Here is a 20,547-nt window from a genome sequence, read left to right as displayed (position 1 = left end):
CCTCAGAGCGAGGTTTCCAAAGGCCAAGGTGGAAGCCGCAAAGCTTCTTATGCCCTTGCCTCAAAAATCCCACAGTGTTACTTCTGCCGCCTTCTACTGGTTGAGCAAGTCACCTAGGTCAGCTCAGAATCAAGGTGGGGAGGGGACACGGACCTGTTTGTCATAGAGTGGCAAATAATTTCTGGCAGACTTTAGTCAACTGTATGGGAGGCTGAGGTGGGAGGAATGCTTGAGGCTGGGAGTTTAATACCAACCTTTACAACATGGAGAGACCCTATCTCTACAAAAGATTGTTTCGAAATTTAAAAAATAAAAAACAGGCTTACTATTTGCCTCTCTTCTTTATAATGTGAACTCCTTGAAGGCAAGATCATACTCTTCTGCAATACTGCATCTTCAGCACCAGCATCTCCTCTGTACACGATAAACACCAACAAATGCTTGCTGAGTGCTTATATAAATGAATGAAAGGAATAAATACATGAAATGAAAGGGTAAACGAATGAAAAACTGAATGAATGTTTATGTTTCTGACTCTCTGTAATGCAGACTCCTTGAAAACTGGGTCTGATTTTTTTCATCTTTGTATCTCTGTTCCTACTACAGTCTCCTGCCCTAATAGATGCTTGGCAAATATTTGCCAAATGAATGGATGCATTTTAATTATCATAGTTAAAGGAGATAATGTAATTTATACCCAGTACATACATAGGTATTGAATAAGAGTGGCAATTATTAATGAATTACAATGCCTAATACATAGGAAAATCAATTTATATGTTAAAAATGGACCAGATCCGTACTTCCCTTACTTGCTCCCCTCTTCCTTTCTTTCTCCAGCAGGCTGTATGAGAAGCTCTCTAGTGGGGAGGTGGCAGCCAAAACAGCCCAGGACCCTAGTGTCTGCTCATCTCTGGGTGGGGGCCTTGACTCCTGGCCCTTGAGCACCTTTCTCCTTGCATGGCTGCTGAGACTAATCCACTTTGAGGTCATTAAGATGGAGGCTGAGGTGATCTGAACAGCTCAGAGGGCTGAATTCTGATTCCCTGCTGCTCTCCAGGAGGATCAAATGAGATTACAGTTCTTTTCACATTCTGGCATTGTTTTGCCCTTGTGCAAGTGTGTGCTCACAGTAGTTGCTGGAAGCCCTGTGTTAAATGCAGTGGGAAGGATGGGAGTTGGCATTTGGTTTGCCACGAAAGGAAGGATGCTCTCACTATGTGGCCCCACTTACAGTGTATGGCTTCACTCCCTAGTAGGCAGGACTGTTCAGCTAGCATTTCAGCTGGCAAAAGGAAGGCCATACTCAGGGGTCAAGTCTCAGCTTGTCCTCCCTCTACACTGTGTCTGCTTGAACAACGTAATCTCTTCAGGGCTTCGGTTTCCTCATCTATGAAATGGGGCCCTTCCTGTCTGTGTTATTTTCCTATCCAAATCTATGTGTTGATAATTCCAATCTGGGTGACTCCCAGAAAAAGATTCCACATTCAAGGAAGCTCTATGACCAAACGTGATTAATATAGAGTACTGGGCCCAGCATGGTGGCTCTCGCCTATAATCCTAGCACCTTGGGAGGCCGAGCAGAGCAGATCGCTTGAGGCCAGGAGTTGGAAACCAGCCTGGCCAACATGGCGAAACCCTGTTTCTACTAAGAGTACAAAAATTAGCCAGGTGTGGTTGCTCACATCTGTAGTCCCAGCTACCCGGGAGGCTGAGGTGGGAGGATCACCTGAGCCTGGGAGGTTGAAGTTGAGGTTTCAGTGAGCCAGGATCTCAACACTGCACTCCAGCCTGGGTGACAGACTGAGGCTCTGTTTAAAAAAAAAGAAAGAAAAGAAAATAAAGAGTACTGTATACATTTTCCTACTTTGAAATCAGACTGAGTTTTTTGATTCAATTACTGAGCTCCCTGATATATTAGGCTTTTAAATGTGTTTAAAAATTATTTTTTCAGGGTCCTCCCTGTTCTATTAATGTTAAGACATTCTGGTTCTTGACAGTGCTAAATTTTTCTCCTTCCCAAATTGTCACTCAGGCTAAACAAGTGCCATATAATGTCTTACAGCTTGGGGTAAGTTTTATTACAAGGGCATTTATTGGAAGCATCAGGATATTTGGAAGATTATTTTTCCTTCTTCCCCACGGGCCTCCCTAAACAGTTCTCCATGAATGTGAATTTTAGTACAGTTCAAGTTCCAATGACAGCATAAAAAATCTCCGTTTTATGTAAACTTCACAGATCTCACCAAGCTGGGACAAGAATTTTCAAAAGAAAAGGCAAACTCACTGCTTTGGCTAATTCTGAGGCAGTGTTCTCTCCCTGTTGGCCTCCAGACTGGCCTAGTTTAAGGAACAAATTAGAGAATAAGAATTTTCAAACTTAGGGAACATTGCCTTACATAGGACAATTTTAAATGTTAGAACTTCATCTCCATAGAAGCAACTAAGAATTTTAAGAATCCATCATGTGCCAGGTATTAAGTATTTTTTTTACATATTATCTTATTCATTAAAATAATACTTCCAGAAAAGAAGGTAGGTCCATAAATTTAAGTAACTTGCCCGTGTTCATGCAGCTGGCCTGAGACAAAGCTGAAATCCAAATCCAGGTTCTCTGCCTCCAAGACCAGCACTTCCCTTCTTCCTAGTACTGACTGCTTGGTTTTTCCGATTATTTTGATGATGATTATTATTATTTATTATTTTTTTAGAGACAGGGTCTTGCTCTGTCACCCAGGCTGAAGTGCAGTGGCACAATCTTGACTTACTGCAACCTCCACCTCCTGGGCTCAAGCAATCCTCACACCTCAGCCTCCCAGGTAGCTGGGACTAGAAGTGCATGCCACCACGCACGGCTAATTTTTATATTTTTGGTAGAGATGGGATTTCACCATGTTGCCCAGGCTGGTCTCAAACTCCTAAGCTCAAGCGATCCACCCACTTTGGCTTTCCAAAGTGCTGGGATTACAGGCGTGAGCCACTGCACCTGGCCCGATTATTTTCATTTGAAGGATGCCTTAACTATGTAAGTCTTGCTATGTTATTATCTAATTCCTTTAGTGTTTTAATAGCTTTAATTTATTTTCAAATACTTCTTCCCAGTCGGTGGCTTATCTTTTTTATGATTTTAACTGCATCTTTCAAAAAGAAGTTATTTATTTTTATGAACTCCAATTTATCGTTTACCTTTTTTGGTGGATTGTGCTTTCGGTGTTGTAGCTAAGAAATCTCTGTCTAACTCAAGATGACAAATATTTTCTCCTATATTTTCTATAAGTTTTATAATTCTAGTATTTACATTTTTGATATATGATCCACTTTAAGTTCTGTGTATCTTATGAGGTGTGAAATGAAGTTCCTTTTTAGCAAACAGATGTCTAATTATTCCAACACCATTTGTTAAAGGCCATCCTATCTCCACTGAATTGCCCTTGCACCATATAGGTGTGGCTTTGTTAGTGGGCACTCTATCCTGTTCCAATGATCTGACTCTACGCTAATGCCACACTCTCGTGATTACTGTAGCTTTATAATGAATCTTAAAGTCAGGTAGTGTAAATCCTTTAACTTTTTTTTTTCCTTTTTCAAAGTTATCTTGGCTATTCTAGACCCTTTATCATTTTCCTTTAGCTTTTATTTATTCAGGGATACAATTACAAAACAGGATTTCGAAATCTAAAAATAATTTAAAATTAAAAATTACTATATAAAGAGCTGTATGAAAACTACCTATAATGTAGCTTCATCAGGAAGTGAGGCCCTCTGGGCACTGGATTCCATTTAGTTACCATCAAATTGTTGCATATACCTTGCATGGATTGCCATTTTTTCAGAAAAATTAAAGTATAATCATTTATACCAGAATTGTATTGGACATGATTGCAATTTTCACTGATGTTTCAGAAAATACCTTGGGCCCTAGAGTATCTTACTCATTATAAACATCAGTTGTCATTGTCCTAGTGTTGTGGGGGAATTGCTGATTAAAGGGAGTTAATTAGTTGTATTGCTGTCTACCATAGTTATTTACTCTACTTTTGATTTGAGGAATCTCTTTCTTCAACCATCTGAAGTGTTGTATTTGATAGTGATATGCAAAGCATTCTGGTGTCTGTCTCTTCCAGTAAGCATATCCCTATTTACTTTAAGCTTGCTATCTGCTGGAGACAGTGAGCAGTGACTATTAATTAGGCGAATTTAGCTCTGATCTGTTAGCTATCAATGCCACTGTGTGATATGGAGCAAATTACTTACCCTCTTTGGGTTTTGTCATTTGTAAAATGAAAGGTTTGGGCTAGTTAACCCTGAGTGGCCCATTTGGCTGAAGATTTTTCTTACTCTTTTGTGGTGTCTTTATCCACTTAAAAATTATAACCCCTTTCAAAATAATCAAACAGAAACTTTTAATGCCAAAAAGCCCTGTGATGAGTCAGAGGGGGAGCTTTCTCAGTCAGGAAGTAGTAGCTGTTGGGTGCATCACAGATTGCCTAACACCACTGCATGACTCTAGTTTTAACCATGGCCAACACTGAGCAATTAAGATGGCATTTATGGCTCCTGGTGCTGAGATATTTTGTGGCCCATGGAACTCCCGTACTCTAAGAAGGAAAAGAATTCCTTCTAATCCCAGGCAATCCCAAAGCTTCAGAGTTCTCCTGAGTTGGCAGGTTAGATTTTCAATTGTATCTCCAAAGTAAATGGTACTATTACTTGAAACCAAGAGGACTTCAAATATCTTCACTGTGGTTCTGATGCCAAAGCACAGGACAGCTACAATGACCATTGCTGTACTAATAGAATAAGAAGCTTAGAGAGCAGGTTTACTAGGAAATGCAGAATAGAGACACAAATTAAAAATAGTATAAGAGAACATTTATTGGGCACTTACTGTATGCCAGGTGCTGTGCCAAGCACTTTTTTTTTTGAGACGGAGTCTTGCTGTGTAGCCCAGGCTGGAGTGCAGTGGCACGATCTCAGCTCACTGGCAGCTCCGCCTCCCGGGTTCATGCCATTCTCCTGCCTCAGCCTCCAGAGTGGCTGGGACTACAGGTGCCTGCCACCACACTCGGCTAATTTTTTGTATTTTTAGTACAGGCAGGGTTTCACTGTGTTAGCCAGGATGGTCTCGATCTCCTGACCTCTCGATCCGTCCGCCTCGGCCTCCCAAAGTGCTGGGATTACAGGCGTGAGCCACCATGCCCGGCCACCAAGCACTTCTTATGCATTATATTAGTTAATCCTCACAATAATCTTGAAAACTAGGCATTATCATCCCCTTCTTACAAATGAGGACAGGATGCACAGAGCATTTATGCTACTTGCCCAAGGTTACACAGTGGTAAGTGGCGGAGCTGGTCTTCAATCCGTATCTGTTTCAATCTAGAGTTTAAACTCTTAATGATGACATCAGAGACTAGCACATTTAGAGAGTAATTGCATCTGTAGGATTACAGTGATCTAAACAAAGAATAACAGGTTCTGATGGATCACTTTGGGGTAGCCTTGATGGAAGAAAGAATTCACAGAAGATTTCTTGAAGAAATTGTTTTGAGTTTTATTTTGAAACGGATATAAATTGGCCTAGAGAGACAGATGAGTTGGCACTGAGGAGATGGACTATATGAGGCTGTGAAGATACAAATGAACAAATTTTGTGTTCAGGAAGCAACATAAAGACTTACGCATTGCAGGGTGATAGCCAGAAATAAAGCTGATGTCATAGGGATGAAAATCCAAGAGGTTTCTCTTTATTATAATGGGCACTGGAGATGTACTCTCAGTCTCAAGCAAGAAAGGGAACATAATTAAAATTGTCTTTGATTGTACAGTTTATCCTACAACTCATGTGGGATAAATATGAGCTTTCAGTGCATCAGGGAAGGTCAAAAGAAAATTTCTTAGCAAAACATATTTGATACTCAACAAATTATCTTCAGGAGTACCGCATAGCTCACCTCACTAAGGCCCTATGGACAAAATAGTGCAATGACTGTGTATTTAGGCCTTTAAGAGACCTGAATACAGATTTTACATAATTTTTTAGAAATAAAGGTGACTAGTCCACCGCAATTAAGCCACCAGCACATTCCTTTGGCCCATCAACACTGGTATTGTGTAGTGTACATAAAAGGAACACAGAAGGGTTATAGATTAAAGTCAGGGTTGGGCAAATAGAAATCTCTCAACAATATGTACTAAATTGAATTGAATTGAAGTCTGCTTTCAGATAGCAATTGCTGCTCTTGAGTGAGGGCTAATGTATTTGGTGAATTATAGTTGGGTCCCTTCCATTATAAATCCACTAATGCTAACTTACTTAATGTCTCTTCACATTTTCTAAAATGACTTTTCTCTCTCTCTCTCCCTCCATCTCCCGCTCTGTCTCTATCTGTCTTTCTCTCTCCAGTTCCAGAGACCTAATGACTTCTCACCCCCTTTCCGCTTTGGGACCGTGCCCAACGGCAGCACAGAGAGAAATATTCGCAATAACTATGCAGAAATGCATGCCTACATGGGAAAGTTCAACCAGAGGGGTGTAGATGATGCATTGCTCTCCCTGAAAACAGGGTAAGAACTGCTTCCAAGCTCAGAGTCCTTGATCTGTTTCTCACATTTATTAAGCATACTATTGAATCACATGCACTAGGTATACCATGCTTGGTATCATAAAATGTTAAAGAAGACTTCATTTGCTCTTTATGGATTTCCAAGTTAAATTTGATAGTATCATTTAGACCAGTGTACAAAGATTCCTATGCTATTACTTCTATGTATTTTTTTTACAAATTATTTTCTAGTTGCACTAATGTAACCATGAAATAAGAGTGAAATAAATGTAGAAGTAGGAGGGCAGAGTGAAGGATAAGGTATTTGTGCCATGTATGAAACAAAGACCTGTTGTCTAAGAGGTGAAAATTATGGTTCTGGTGTCTTATGGACAAGGGAGAAATAAAAGGGGGAAAGTGTAAATGTTTTTAGATAATTAACAGTAAGAATGTGTTGACTGATCTCCAGTGCCAGCTTGTGTTAACATACTCTGTCCTCTAGGGAGTGTTTGTCCATTCATAGGAGTTCATAACCTACACATGTGTTGGCTTGCACAGTCCCAGCCACACTGGTCCCTTTGTTCATTTGGCCTCCACAAGCCACAGCTATGGAAGATAATGGATAATGGGGCATTATAGATGTTTGGATTTGGAGGTCAAGGGATCTTGTAGCTGATTTTCTTTGTTGTATGATGACTAACAGCACTTGGACCTTGTCTCAATACCCTTGTAGCTCCAGGTCTGGAAAAGGCAGCTAGATACATGGTTACTTAAAATACTGTTAGATTCTATTTTATCACCATAAATACAGTCACAGAAGATTTCAGAAGATGGAATTTGAGCTTGAAGGTAGGGCCACTTTGGGTAGTCTGACCACTGCCACCCCCACTGTTCTCATTCATATCAGGGCTTTGGTTTTTTGGTGTTCCCCTTTCTATCAGGTACCTAACAAGGTGACTTAACTAATAAAAATGAAGGGAATAATGGTGTTGCTTTTCTTTCTTGCAGACCTCTCTATTGCCTGTAAGGCTATATCTAAATTTCTTCCTCTACCTTTGATATGTTTAAACGTTGGTTTTAAATATTGATTCATGCCTTCCTGCCCCTACGCCTGGTCTTATTCCCTTTTTTATGTATTTCTGCCTTGCAAAGCACAATACATAAAATGAAGTTCTTATATGTTTAGGAACTATATGCTGTAATTTATGTATTTGAGAGATCTGAATTCTTCTGTATTTTGCCTTCTCTTGTAGTTTCACTCATCTGCTCTTACACAAGCCTGTACTGCCACCACCTCAACCCCTCACCTCTATCCTTGTGCTGCACAACAGAATACTGGAACCTTCCTGACCACAAAAATAGCATTGCACATCTATTGAAACACAAACACCTACACTTATCCCCACTCCAGACTGTAATGAACTGAGAAATGAAAAATGTTATATAAATCTAACCCCATGCTATTTGTTGCTTGTTGTGGTGGTTACTTTTCATTATTTCTGTTATTATTTTTATTGATCCCTTTTTACTCCTTCTTCCTTTCAGACACAGTTTATGAGTTGGCTTCAGGCCCAACTTACATTCTCATCATTCCCAGTGGGAAGAAAAGAACTCCTCCTTTCAACCCAAAAGCACATAAAGAACAGCCTGGGATTTAGGCTTTAGATTCTGGCAGAGTTCCAACTTAAACCTTACTTTGAACCAATTCTCCACATAGTTTTCTGGAGCCCTACTGCTTCATATTAATGGCCCCATAGGTAGTTTTGTTCTAAAATTCCTCCATTGGATTTGTTTGCTTTTTTCCTGTACAGGAAACTGGATGCCTTCATCTATGATGCAGCAGTGCTGAACTATATGGCAGGCAGAGATGAAGGCTGCAAGCTGGTGACCATTGGCAGTGGGAAGGTCTTTGCTTCCACTGGCTATGGCATTGCCATCCAAAAAGATTCTGGGTGGAAGCGCCAGGTGGACCTTGCTATCCTGCAGCTCTTTGGAGATGGTGAGTTCAAGAAAGGGAAAGTGCCCATTTGTCCTCTACTGATGGCCAGTCCAAAACATCAACCTTTCCTTTTCCTCCATTTCTTTAACCTGTGCATTTCCGGAAAAGTATTTCACAGTATATTGTGTAGTTTTTGGGTATATATTAATTTCCTATTGCTGCCATAATAAAGTGCCATGCACCGAGTGGCTTAAACATCAGAAATGTCTTGTCTCACATTTCCAGAGACTAGACGTCTGAAATTACAGTGCCAGCAGGGTCAATCTCTTCTGGGGTCTGCAAGGGAGAATCTGTTTCATGCCTCTCCCAGTATCTGGTGGTCTGCTGGTAATTTTGGTATTCCTTATCTTGTAGAGTCATACCCCCGATCTCTGATTCATGTTCACATGGTGTTTTACCAGTGTGCACATTTTCCCTCTGCACATGTCTATGTCTGAATTTCCCTTTTTCTTAAGAATGCCAGTCAGATTAGGGGTTCACCCTACTCTGGGATGATCTCAGCTTAATTATGTTTGCAATGACTCTATTTCCAAATAAAGTCACATCCCAAGGTATTGGGGGTTAGGACTTCAGCATATATATTTTAGGGGGATGCGATAACATCTTTCAACCCATAACAAGCTGAAAGATGGCAGGGAGAGGATTGAAGCAGTTTATCCAGGAGGTTTGTTTCTGGGTTGCAGGCTATAATCAAACCTTCAGGGATGAAGTAGGAGAACTGATATTAGATATTTTGTCCAGTCATCTCACATGTGGCCAAAATAATAGATGGAACTGTGGAAGGTCTCTGCTCTTTATGTGTCCAGAGGTAGGGCAGAGAAATAAACTTGCAGCCATCTCTTCATTCTCTTTCAGCTGGAAGAGGCAGGAGGCAGGGTTAGGGTCCTCAGAGGCAGACACCATCAGCCATTCCCCAGTATCATCCTGGCAGCAGACTGAGCCACCAACTTGAGTTGAAAAAAATCTCATCTTCTTGAGCCACCAACTTGAGTTGAAAAAAATCTCATCTTCTGTTTCATTACATTCCTGTCTTCTGCATCCCTCTTCACTTTATTGTACAAAGAAACTACTGTTTCTGTTAGCATCACAGAAACTAACTCAGTTATGGATGAGCAGCCAGACCCTACTTGGCTTCACCAGCCATCAGCCAAGTGGCTATCTCAATTATGTCTGCAGAAGCTTTGCTGTTAAGGATGAGATCAGAAGCAGAAGACCACAGTGGATTTTTAGAATCCAGGTGAAGTTGTCTGCTCCGCTAGTTAGGAGAATCACAGTTTGATCAAAAAAATAAGGGAAAAGTGATTTGATTAACATCGGAAATAGGAGGATGTTTTAGCTGGAGTGTTACCAAGCCATTTTGGTATAAGAGCTTCTGTAATTTTAGTGTAGCTGTCACTCAAAGGCAATAATGGAGACTGTATCCATGAGAAAGAGATGATTTGCAAAAGTTGCCAAAACTTTAGTCAGATTATGCAAGCAAAGTTCAATTTTTTAGCCAAACTAGAACTATGGGAATAGGCAATTTTTCTCCATGAGATTTTCAGAATTTTGCTTGTCTAGAATTAGATGCATTCTAGGGCACATGGTTTCTTTTACTTTCCTTTTGTCTGGGACCTCTTCCTACTTCCTCCTACTTCCTAGCATCTGGTGAAGTGGAAAAAGGTCATTGAAATCTGACATGAATTAAAGTGATCAAAGCACCATTAAACAATGTATAAAGAAGGCAAGTCTGAATTGGGGGGTCTTATTTTATCCAAGCTTACTCCTCTTTGCTCTTTATTTTCTTCAACAAGAGATAAGTAAATCTGAGGGGCCCTAGGGAATCAATCAATCTCTCTGCCCATTTCTCTCTGCCTCTCTTCTCCCTACCCGATCTGCTTTGCACAATTTTAAGGGCAATTCTCTGAATCACTCATTCGATTATGTTATTCCCCACTGTCTATAATATAAAGTACAGAATGCTTAATCTCATACTCAGATCTTCAGCACTCTTACGTCAATCTTTTTTATTCAGCTTCTTTTGCCTACTATATCTTTTTCTGTTTGAACTGTTCTGCATGCCTTTCCTTAAACAAGCCTTGTGTGTTCCCACCGATCATGCTTTTTGTACAATGTAAATTAAAATTCATCCATCCAGCATGCCCACTTCCAACTCCTACTTACTTCACGAAAACCCACTGGCCATGCCATCCACAGAATTACTGTCACCAATTTGAACTCTTGTTACCTGCAGACAGCTTGTCATTGTGATTATTTATATGCCAATTTATACAGGCTAGATAACGGAGAGCGGGAGCAACGTCTCATGTGTTCATATCGCCTGCAGTACTCACATGAAATTTTTATTGAATGCTTACTAAGTACGTTGATGAATTAATATGTAATGGCATTAATAAGATTACTGTTAACTTTATTCATGTCCCTTCTTTTTGTCTCCTTGTCTCTTTTTCTCTCACGTATCTTTCTCTTTCTTGCTCAATACCCCTCTTTTTCCCTTTTCTCTACTCCTTTCCTGTCTCCTCTTTTTATCTGTTTTCCTTCTCTGTCCTTTCCCCAGGGGAGATGGAAGAACTGGAAGCTCTCTGGCTCACTGGCATTTGTCACAATGAGAAGAATGAGGTCATGAGCAGCCAGCTGGACATTGACAACATGGCAGGGGTCTTCTACATGTTGGGGGCGGCCATGGCTCTCAGCCTCATCACCTTCATCTGCGAACACCTTTTCTATTGGCAGTTCCGACATTGCTTTATGGGTGTCTGTTCTGGCAAGCCTGGCATGGTCTTCTCCATCAGCAGAGTAAGTGTTTTGATTTAAATGCCTAGAGCTTGTTAGGGACAGCTTAGCCTAGCACTGTGCAAAGCAAAGAGAACCAAGAGGACACTAACTCCACCCCCATGTTGTTCAAGCAAGAAACCATATCATGTATGTTTTCTCAGGAGTTTGTGTGATATGATTGCAAGTGGCTCAGAACAGTGGGTGATACTATATTTCCTTCAAGAAACAGCTTTCTGTGTGGGATTTGGGCAGTTGGTTCTCTGTAAGAACTGACAGATCTGTCAAAACGGAAAATTTGGCTTTTTACCAATGCCTTTCATCACTATTAGTTGGTTCTGTATAAATTGTATGAACTATCTAATCCTTTAAAAATGTACATTTCTATTTAAATAAGCATATATAACATATCTCTCTTATTTTAACATACAAAGGTATATTATTAGTTGTTTCACTCTATGTTTTAACCATGTGTTCGTTATGAAGAGTTGAAGAGCTTAACAGAACCTTTAGAAATAAGCTCTGACTCATAAGAAATTTACATTCCAGAAACTTCCCTAGTTGGAGCAAGAGTAAAACTCTTAGGTCATTCTTCATTTAGGTCTCCTCTTCATTCCTAGTCCAAAATGAGACACTAGGAAGACAGTTTTATATATGAACAGGTCACAGGGAGAAGTTTTTTTAAAAAGTGAGCTTCTTTTGGAGTGGAGAGACTAATTCATGAGAGGTGAACTCAAATGTCCTTTTAGAATGAAGGTCTAGGCCGGGCGTGGTGGCTCACGCTTGTAATCCCAGCACTTTGGGAGGCCGAGGCGGGCGGATCATGAGGTCGGGAGATCGAGACCACGGTGAAACCCCGTCTCTACTAAAAATACAAAAAATTAGCCAGGCGTGGTGGCAGGTGCCTGTAGTCCCAGCTACTCGGAGAGGCTGAGGCAGGAGAATGGCGTGAACCCGGGAGGCGGAGCTTGCAGTGAGCCGAGATTGCGCCACTGCACTCCAGCCTGGGCGACAGAGCGAGACTCCGTCTCAAAAAAAAAATAAATAAATAAATAAAAAATAAAATAAAATAAAATAGAATGAAGGTCTAGGTTCCAGATATGGCCAACCAACTTTGACTCAAATGGAGTTTTGTATTAATGAGAAAATTAAATTATTTCATCTTTTCATCATTTTCCTATAGTGTTTTACTGATAGAGAACAATTTCTCCATTTCCTCTCTGGCTGTGAGTTAATTCAGGCCATCGAGTGAGCTCAGAACAGGAGGATGGAACTGGGGTGGTGATGATCCCTGAGCCGTGTTGCTTCCTTGGTAGCCCTTCCCTAAGATCTCAGATAGGGGAACACCAGAAGCCATGGGAGCTGGTGATGTGTAATAAAAACCCCATTTATAATCCTTTGACACGATCAATGATTATAGAGGAAAAAAGGCTTGGAATTTTCTCTTGAGCTTAATCAGGAAGGGTTAGAAGAACTGGGAAAGTGGAATGACCTTACCTTGAAGATCTTCCATCTTGCTAATGCCCTGTGGGACAAATGGACTTACTTACCTTATTGAAACCTTTCTTCTTTCCCATTTGGCTATGATTCTTCTAACTCTCTCCCCTCTCATTCCCATCCACGGAGACAACTTCCCTTTCCAAATTAGTCCCATTTGTTTTTTTTTTTTTTTTTTTTTTGAGACGGAGTCTTGCTCTGTCACCCAGGCTGGAGTGCAGTGGCGCAATCTCGGCTCGCTGCAAGCTCCGCCTCCCGGGTTCACGCCATTCTCCTGCCTCAGCCTCTCCGAGTAGCTGGGACTACAGGCGCCCGCCACCACGCCCGGCTAATTTTTTTGTATCTTTAGTAGAGATGGGGTTTCACTGTGGTCTCGATCTCCTGACCTCGTGATCCGCCCGCCTCGGCCTCCCAAAGTGCTGGGATTACAAGCGTGAGCCACCGCGCCTGGCCCATTTGTTATAATGACACAATTCAAACAACCTCTTTTCAAATGCTTTCCCTAGCCAGGGAGAAAAGTTCCAAGTTTGTCCACCTTTCCAGGCAGGGAACAAGATGTGAGCAGGAGGTTGGCTTGACTTTAGAATCAAACATACTCAGCCCTCCAGGAACCCAGCCCATTGCCTCTCCTGCACGGTGTCCTTCAAAGCCCTGTACAAAGAGCTGTACACAGGGAGCTCTCGATCAATACTAATTTGTTAAGATGTTAATTATTGATGATAATATTAAGTGAGTGAGAAAATATAAGAAGGAAGACAGGAGCTAAAGAGAGAATAAATGAGAGAATTCAACAAGGGAGTTATTTATTCCTATTGAGTACTGGCTGTTTGTCCCAATTCTTCCCTCCCACAGTGTAGAACACAGCAGGAGAAAAATCCTTCTTTGACCCCAGGGCTTCCTAATTCTCTCTTTCTGTGAATTTTGTTCATGCTTGGCTCAAGAAGAGAATTGCTCAGCTGTTATTTGGTGACCAAAATTCTAAACCTGTTTAAAATTTGTCAGAGCTAGAAAACAGTGACAGTTGTGAGCTACTGAGCTCCCCTGTGCTTTACTGTCAGCCAGGTGTGGCCAGCCATGGCAGAGCAACCTCAGCGTCCATAGAGCATGGCCATTTATTTCCAGGAGGCTGACAATATTGTTTGCTATGGGTTGATATCATGGCCTCATTTTTAAGATGTGAAAATCTAGGCATAGAAAACCACGGTAAGTCAACAGTGAAGTTGAGGCAAAAATGCCGTATCTTATGATTCCAGTCCCTTTGCTCAAGTTACTGCGTGTGGTTATGCCCCCCCTCTTATGGCCAGGTCACTGACCTCAGCTCACCACATGACAGTTACCAAATTTAGGGGTATAAATTAGGCAAACTTCTAGCCACATCTAATAGTATATTAGACTCTTTGCTTCATGCTTTCCCTTTTTCTTATCCAGTTGGGGCAAGTATTGGCGGGAGAGTGTTTTTTGTGGTCATTTCTAGCCTCTCTGGAGATCTAACCTGTCCCTCCATTCTTGCTTCAGGGTATCTACAGCTGCATCCATGGGGTGGCGATCGAGGAGCGCCAATCTGTAATGAACTCCCCCACCGCAACCATGAACAACACACACTCCAACATCCTGCGCCTGTTGCGTACGGCCAAGAACATGGCTAACCTGTCTGGTGTGAACGGCTCCCCGCAGAGCGCCCTGGACTTCATCCGACGGGAGTCATCCGTCTATGACATCTCAGAGCACCGCCGCAGCTTCACGCATTCTGACTGCAAATCCTACAACAACCCGCCCTGTGAGGAGAACCTCTTCAGTGACTACATCAGTGAGGTAGAGAGAACGTTCGGGAACCTGCAGCTGAAAGACAGCAACGTGTACCAAGATCACTACCACCATCACCACCGGCCCCATAGCATTGGCAGTGCCAGCTCCATCGATGGGCTCTACGACTGTGACAACCCACCCTTCACCACCCAGTCCAGGTCCATCAGCAAGAAGCCCCTGGACATCGGCCTCCCCTCCTCCAAGCACAGCCAGCTCAGTGACCTGTACGGCAAATTCTCCTTCAAGAGCGACCGCTACAGTGGCCACGACGACTTGATCCGCTCCGATGTCTCTGACATCTCAACCCACACCGTCACCTATGGGAACATCGAGGGCAATGCCGCCAAGAGGCGTAAGCAGCAATATAAGGACAGCCTGAAGAAGCGGCCTGCCTCAGCCAAGTCCCGCAGGGAGTTTGACGAGATCGAGCTGGCCTACCGTCGCCGACCGCCCCGCTCCCCTGACCACAAGCGCTACTTCAGGGACAAGGAAGGGCTACGGGACTTCTACCTGGACCAGTTCCGAACGAAGGAGAACTCACCCCACTGGGAGCACGTGGACCTGACCGACATCTACAAGGAGCGGAGTGATGACTTTAAGCGCGACTCCGTCAGCGGAGGAGGGCCCTGTACCAACAGGTCTCACATCAAGCACGGGACGGGCGACAAACACGGTGTGGTCAGCGGGGTACCTGCACCCTGGGAGAAGAACCTGACCAACGTGGAGTGGGAGGACCGGTCCGGGGGCAACTTCTGCCGCAGCTGTCCCTCCAAGCTGCACAACTACTCCACGACGGTGACGGGTCAGAACTCGGGCAGGCAGGCGTGCATCCGGTGTGAGGCTTGCAAGAAAGCAGGCAACCTGTATGACATCAGCGAGGACAACTCCCTGCAGGAACTGGACCAGCCGGCTGCCCCAGTGGCGGTGACGTCAAACGCCTCCACCACTAAGTACCCTCAGAGCCCGACTAATACCAAGGCCCAGAAGAAGAACCGGAACAAACTGCGCCGGCAGCACTCCTACGACACCTTCGTGGACCTGCAGAAGGAAGAAGCCGCCCTGGCCCCACGCAGCGTGAGCCTGAAAGACAAGGGCCGATTCATGGATGGGAGCCCCTACGCCCACATGTTTGAGATGTCAGCTGGCGAGAGCACCTTTGCCAACAACAAGTCCTCAGTGCCCACTGCCGGACATCACCACCACAACAACCCCGGCGGCGGCTACATGCTCAGCAAGTCGCTCTACCCTGACCGGGTCACGCAAAACCCTTTCATCCCCACTTTTGGGGACGACCAGTGCTTGCTCCATGGCAGCAAATCCTACTTCTTCAGGCAGCCCACGGTGGCGGGGGCGTCGAAAGCCAGGCCGGACTTCCGGGCCCTTGTCACCAACAAGCCGGTGGTCTCGGCCCTTCATGGGGCCGTGCCAGCCCGTTTCCAGAAGGACATCTGTATAGGGAACCAGTCCAACCCCTGTGTGCCTAACAACAAAAACCCCAGGGCTTTCAATGGCTCCAGCAATGGGCATGTTTATGAGAAACTTTCTAGTATTGAGTCTGATGTCTGAGTGAGGGAACAGAGAGGTTAAGGTGGGTACGGGAGGGTAAGGCTGTGGGTCGTGTGATGCGCATGTCACGGAGGGTGACGGGGGTGAACTTGGTTCCCATTTGCTCCTTTCTTGTTGTTTTAATTTATTTATGGGATCCTGGAGTTCTGGCTCCTACTGAGGGCAACCCCGGTGACCAGTACCATCTCTCCTCCTTTTCACAGTTCTCTCCTTCTTCCCCCCCGTCAGGCATTCCTGTTCCCATGAGATGATGCCATGGGCCCTCTCAGCAAGGGAGGGTAGAGTGGAGAAAGGAAGGGCTGCATGCGAGCTTCCTCCTGGTGTGGAAGAGCTCCTTGACATCCTCTTTGAGTGAAGCTGGGAGAACCAAAAAGAGGCTATGTGAGCACAAAGGTAGCTTTTCCCAAACTGATCTTTTCATTTAGGTGAGGAAGCAAAAGCATCTATGTGAGACCATTTAGCACACTGCTTGTGAAAGGAAAGAGGCTCTGGCTAAATTCACACTGCTTAGATGACATCTGTCTAGGAATCATGTGCCAAGCAGAGGTTGGGAGGCCATGTGTGTTTATATATAAGCCAAAAAATGCTTGCTTCAACCCCATGAGACTCGATAGTGGTGGTGAACAGAACAAAAGGTCATTGGTGGCAGAGCGGATTCTTGAACAAACTGGAAAGTACAGTATGATAGTGTCCCACGGTGCCTTGGAAGCGAGAGCAGGCGGATTGTGCGTGCATGTGTGTTCATGCACACTTGCACCCATGTGTAGTCAGGTGCCTCAAAAGAAGGCAACCTTGATTCTTTCTATTGTTTCTTTCAATATCCCCAAGCAGTGTGATTGTTTGGCTTATATACAGACAGAGATGGCCATGTGTTACCTGAATTTTGGCTGTCTCCCTTCATCCTTCTTGAATAAGGAGAATGAAAATTCTTGATAAAGAAGATTCTGTGGTCTAGACAAAAAAAGGTGGTGAGCAATCCTGCAAGAGGAAGGTACATAAACAAGTCCTCAGTGGTTGGCAATTGTTTCCACCATTTTCAACCAAGAACTTTCCAGGAAGGCTAAAGGGAAACAGAATTTTCACAGCCATGATTCTTTTGCCCACACTTGAGAGCAAAAGAGTCTACAAAGCTCTTTTGAGCATTTGGACTCTCGACTGGCCAAAGTTTGGGGAGGAACGAAGCCACCTTTGAAGAAGTAAGGAGTCGTGTATGGTAGGGTAAGTGAGAGAGGGGGATGTTTCCAATGCTTTGATCCCTTCTTACTTAACCTGAAGCTAGAAGACCAGGCTTCTTCCCCCCAAAACTGATTACAACTGCTACGGAGCAGACAAGAGAAATGAGCTGCACTCCACGAGTGCAGCTCAGGAGGTATGAAGAGAGGGGAAGAGACTTGGAAATGGGAGAGGGGGGGCAGAGAGGGACCCTCCACCACCTCTTTGGGCCTGGCTCCCTGGGAATGTCACTTGAGCCCAGAGTGAACACTCTTGGTAGAAGCCCTTCTATCTTCCTGCAACACCTTGTTTCCCTCTCAGATTGTACCACTGAGGAATAAAAAAAAGATATACATGTATAAAACTCCAGGGATGAGGGTACCGGCAGAACTGATGCTCCCTTCACTTAACATTGGAAAATTGAGAAGGGAAATGAATATGTGTCACTGCCGGTCCTGAAACTTGCGGTAGGGCTATTCTATGGGTCAGTTCCACTGTCCTGCCATCCTCCCCTACACAGGGTGGCATCCAGAGAGCCCCGGGTCTGTGTGGAAGCTTGACTGCAGGATCGCCATGTTGCACACAGGACACATAAACCAGAAAGGTGCTCATCCTCCTCTGGAAGGAAGCTGCCATGTCTCTTCAAGTCACTCCCTCCAGGGCTGCTCTTCGCCCTTGTTTGCCCTCACTCGCGACCCTTCCTCATCCCGCCCTTGACTGCTGTCCCCAACCCTTCTCCTTGATTTTTACCTCAGTATCTTTCATTTTAAAGTCAACTGAAGGCCTTGTAAAGCTTTGTTTTCTTTCTAAAATGAACATGGGGGCAAGGGGCTGAACCTCTCACAGCTTTGGAGAGAGGAGCATGGAGTGCTTTACCTTAGATAACGGGAAAGACTGAGAGAGGACAGAGGGTGTGAGGCACCTCCAGGAAGAAGAAGGCGAAGGGCCATGTAAACACCGCTTCGCCCTGACTCTGTCCAGGGGTCAGGGACTCATCCCCTCATCTTCCTCTTACCTCACCCCTTTCAAACAAAAAAAACCAAACCAACTAACCTAGCGAACAGCAATCTAGAACCAAGGGAGCTCTTTCAGTCTCCGCTGGCAACAGAAATCAAGATGGTGTTTATTTCATATGTAAATATTTTGTTTTCTAATTAATTTTGTATAGATAAAGTGTTCTCTTGTGAGTATTCAGGGTGTTGGGCTGGAGGGAGTGGGGTGGGGATGGGAATGAGAGGGAAAAAGTGTTTTGTTATGGGTTTTCGTTTTCCATTGGGGGAATTGTTTTGTATGGATTTTGCTTCAGGGTGTCTGGAAAAAGTGAATGCCCATGGAGGCCACTCTGGTGAAAAAGCCAGGGGAAAGTAATCTGTGTCCATCCCCCCCCCCCAGAAAACCAGTCTTCTTACTGGTTTGTCAGAAATGTTCATGCACTTTGGCCAGGGCTTTACATAGGGTTCAATTTGGCTCTATGCAAACCCCAGGTCTGACTCCTATCTTCTGAGTAGACCCTAGGTTACCGCATTCCACAAAGACAGGCTGGTGGCACCATATTTCCTCTGTCAGTACCTAGGGTAGGAAAGATTCCTAAAAGGGCTTAAACAGAATTAAGTTCAAATTAACTTCCCATTCTTGGTGTGACTGCAAGGTTTCAGGAAACTCAATCCTGAGAAATCTCCCAGCGGCCTCCTCTGATGCTGAAACAATCATCTCAGTCATCTGAGTCTTTTCTTCCTTAGGACCTGGGTGCTGACTTGCTCCCTGCCCCACCTCCACCCTCAGAAATCAGCCTGGCAAACACACCTGGAAAAACCTCCACTAACTCTACTTTTTGAAGCATGTGATACCTGGTCACAGAGAGGTAGTGCTGGATATGTGTCTTACAAATTTGCATGCTTTTCTAGAAAAGATGATGGGATCCACTAAAAGCTCAGTGGTGAGATGATTCCCTTAGCAAGATTGCTGAAGTTAGGTTTAGAGGTGGGAGGGTGGGTATGTGAGCAATGGTGCCAATAGTGGCTCTTTAATTGCCTTGTCCTATTACTGCCATCAGGAAGGTGCTACTGGCTTCGAGCCAGGTGTTCATAATCTGGCCTTGGGTTAACCAGACAAATAGAACTTCTTTTCCTAGACTGTTGGCTTTGTGGAGGTTGGCAGCCTCTCTCTATCACAGGATAAAATTTCCAAATCCATTTACCCAGTATATTCACTACGTTTTTTCCTATCCTCCCATCATGAAAGCTGTTAGCTGGATAATTTTATTTTTCTCAACTCCTTATTTGGCCCCAATTGGTCACTTTTCCTCAACTGGATATTTGCATTGGGACTAAGTTACTCAGAAAGCTTAAAGAAAGGAAGGCTGGGCATTGTTAAAATCTAGATGTTACTTAATTTCAGAATAACAAGCAAGTAAAATGCATGAGGAAGAATTCAGCTATAAGCCCAATCTATATCACAGATGGGTATGAAACAACACCCAATCCATCCAAAACTGTGAGATTCCACAGATACCCTCAAGAGCACCTAATATTCCCATGTTCTTCAGAATCCATGCTTTCTCTCTTTGTATGCTCTATCATTCCCTTCCATTGCAGAAGTGATTGGTGAGTGTGGTCCTGTATGAACTCCTTTCAGTGGCAATGCTTAAATCTCAGCATTTCCACTGACAATAATCTGACCCTTGAATTTGCCTGAGTCGAGAATGTGCACACCCTTCAAAGTGATGCATGTACAGTGGACTTTTTGTTATTTCAAAATCTGTCACTGTGTATCCTCAGCCAGAACTTGGGAAACATCCTTCATGTGTATTCCCCTGCACTGGCCACAGCCATGTTGTGATTGAGGGGAAAATCCCAAATGATTCCATTAAATGTTGCTGGTGTCAGTAGTGCCAAAAACGCATGTATGACGTGATACAGTAGGAGTTGTCTATACAGTTAAGTGACTATCACCCACCCAGTCTTCCGTGGCCATCGGGAGTTGCCCAAGGGAGAATTCTCTGCAGAGTGCTGGTCACCTGCACGTCACTAAGAACTAGGTTTCTTTGGTTCATTTTTTTTTTTTTTGGTCAGTTTTTAGTTAGTTCAAGATTTAGACACAGAATAGCCAGATTGTTTGGGCAATAAGCTTTTGGAAAAACTATTCCAGAAC

The 20,547-nt window shown here is 43.7% G+C and overlaps 1 protein-coding gene across 3 annotated transcripts in view; it reads left to right on the top strand.

Moving 5' to 3' along the window:
• Positions 1–19,262, top strand: part of GRIN2B (glutamate ionotropic receptor NMDA type subunit 2B) — a 421,004-nt gene extending 401,742 nt beyond the window's left edge. For all 3 annotated transcript variants that reach the window (XM_032159685.2, XM_032159686.2, XM_032159687.2), the window contains 4 exons: positions 6,407–6,567; positions 8,357–8,544; positions 11,102–11,340; positions 14,329–19,262. In XM_032159685.2, the coding sequence (XP_032015576.1) occupies positions 6,407–6,567; positions 8,357–8,544; positions 11,102–11,340; positions 14,329–16,185 (2,445 nt within the window). In that variant the 3' untranslated portion in view covers positions 16,186–19,262. The remainder of the gene's footprint in view (positions 1–6,406; positions 6,568–8,356; positions 8,545–11,101; positions 11,341–14,328) is intronic.
• The last annotated feature ends 1,285 nt before the right edge of the window (positions 19,263–20,547 follow it).

Source organism: Hylobates moloch, unplaced genomic scaffold (genome assembly GCF_009828535.3).
Source record: "Hylobates moloch isolate HMO894 unplaced genomic scaffold, HMol_V3 SCAFFOLD_8, whole genome shotgun sequence".
Lineage (NCBI taxonomy): Eukaryota > Metazoa > Chordata > Mammalia > Primates > Hylobatidae > Hylobates > Hylobates moloch.
This window is presented reverse-complemented; position numbering and strand designations above follow the sequence as displayed.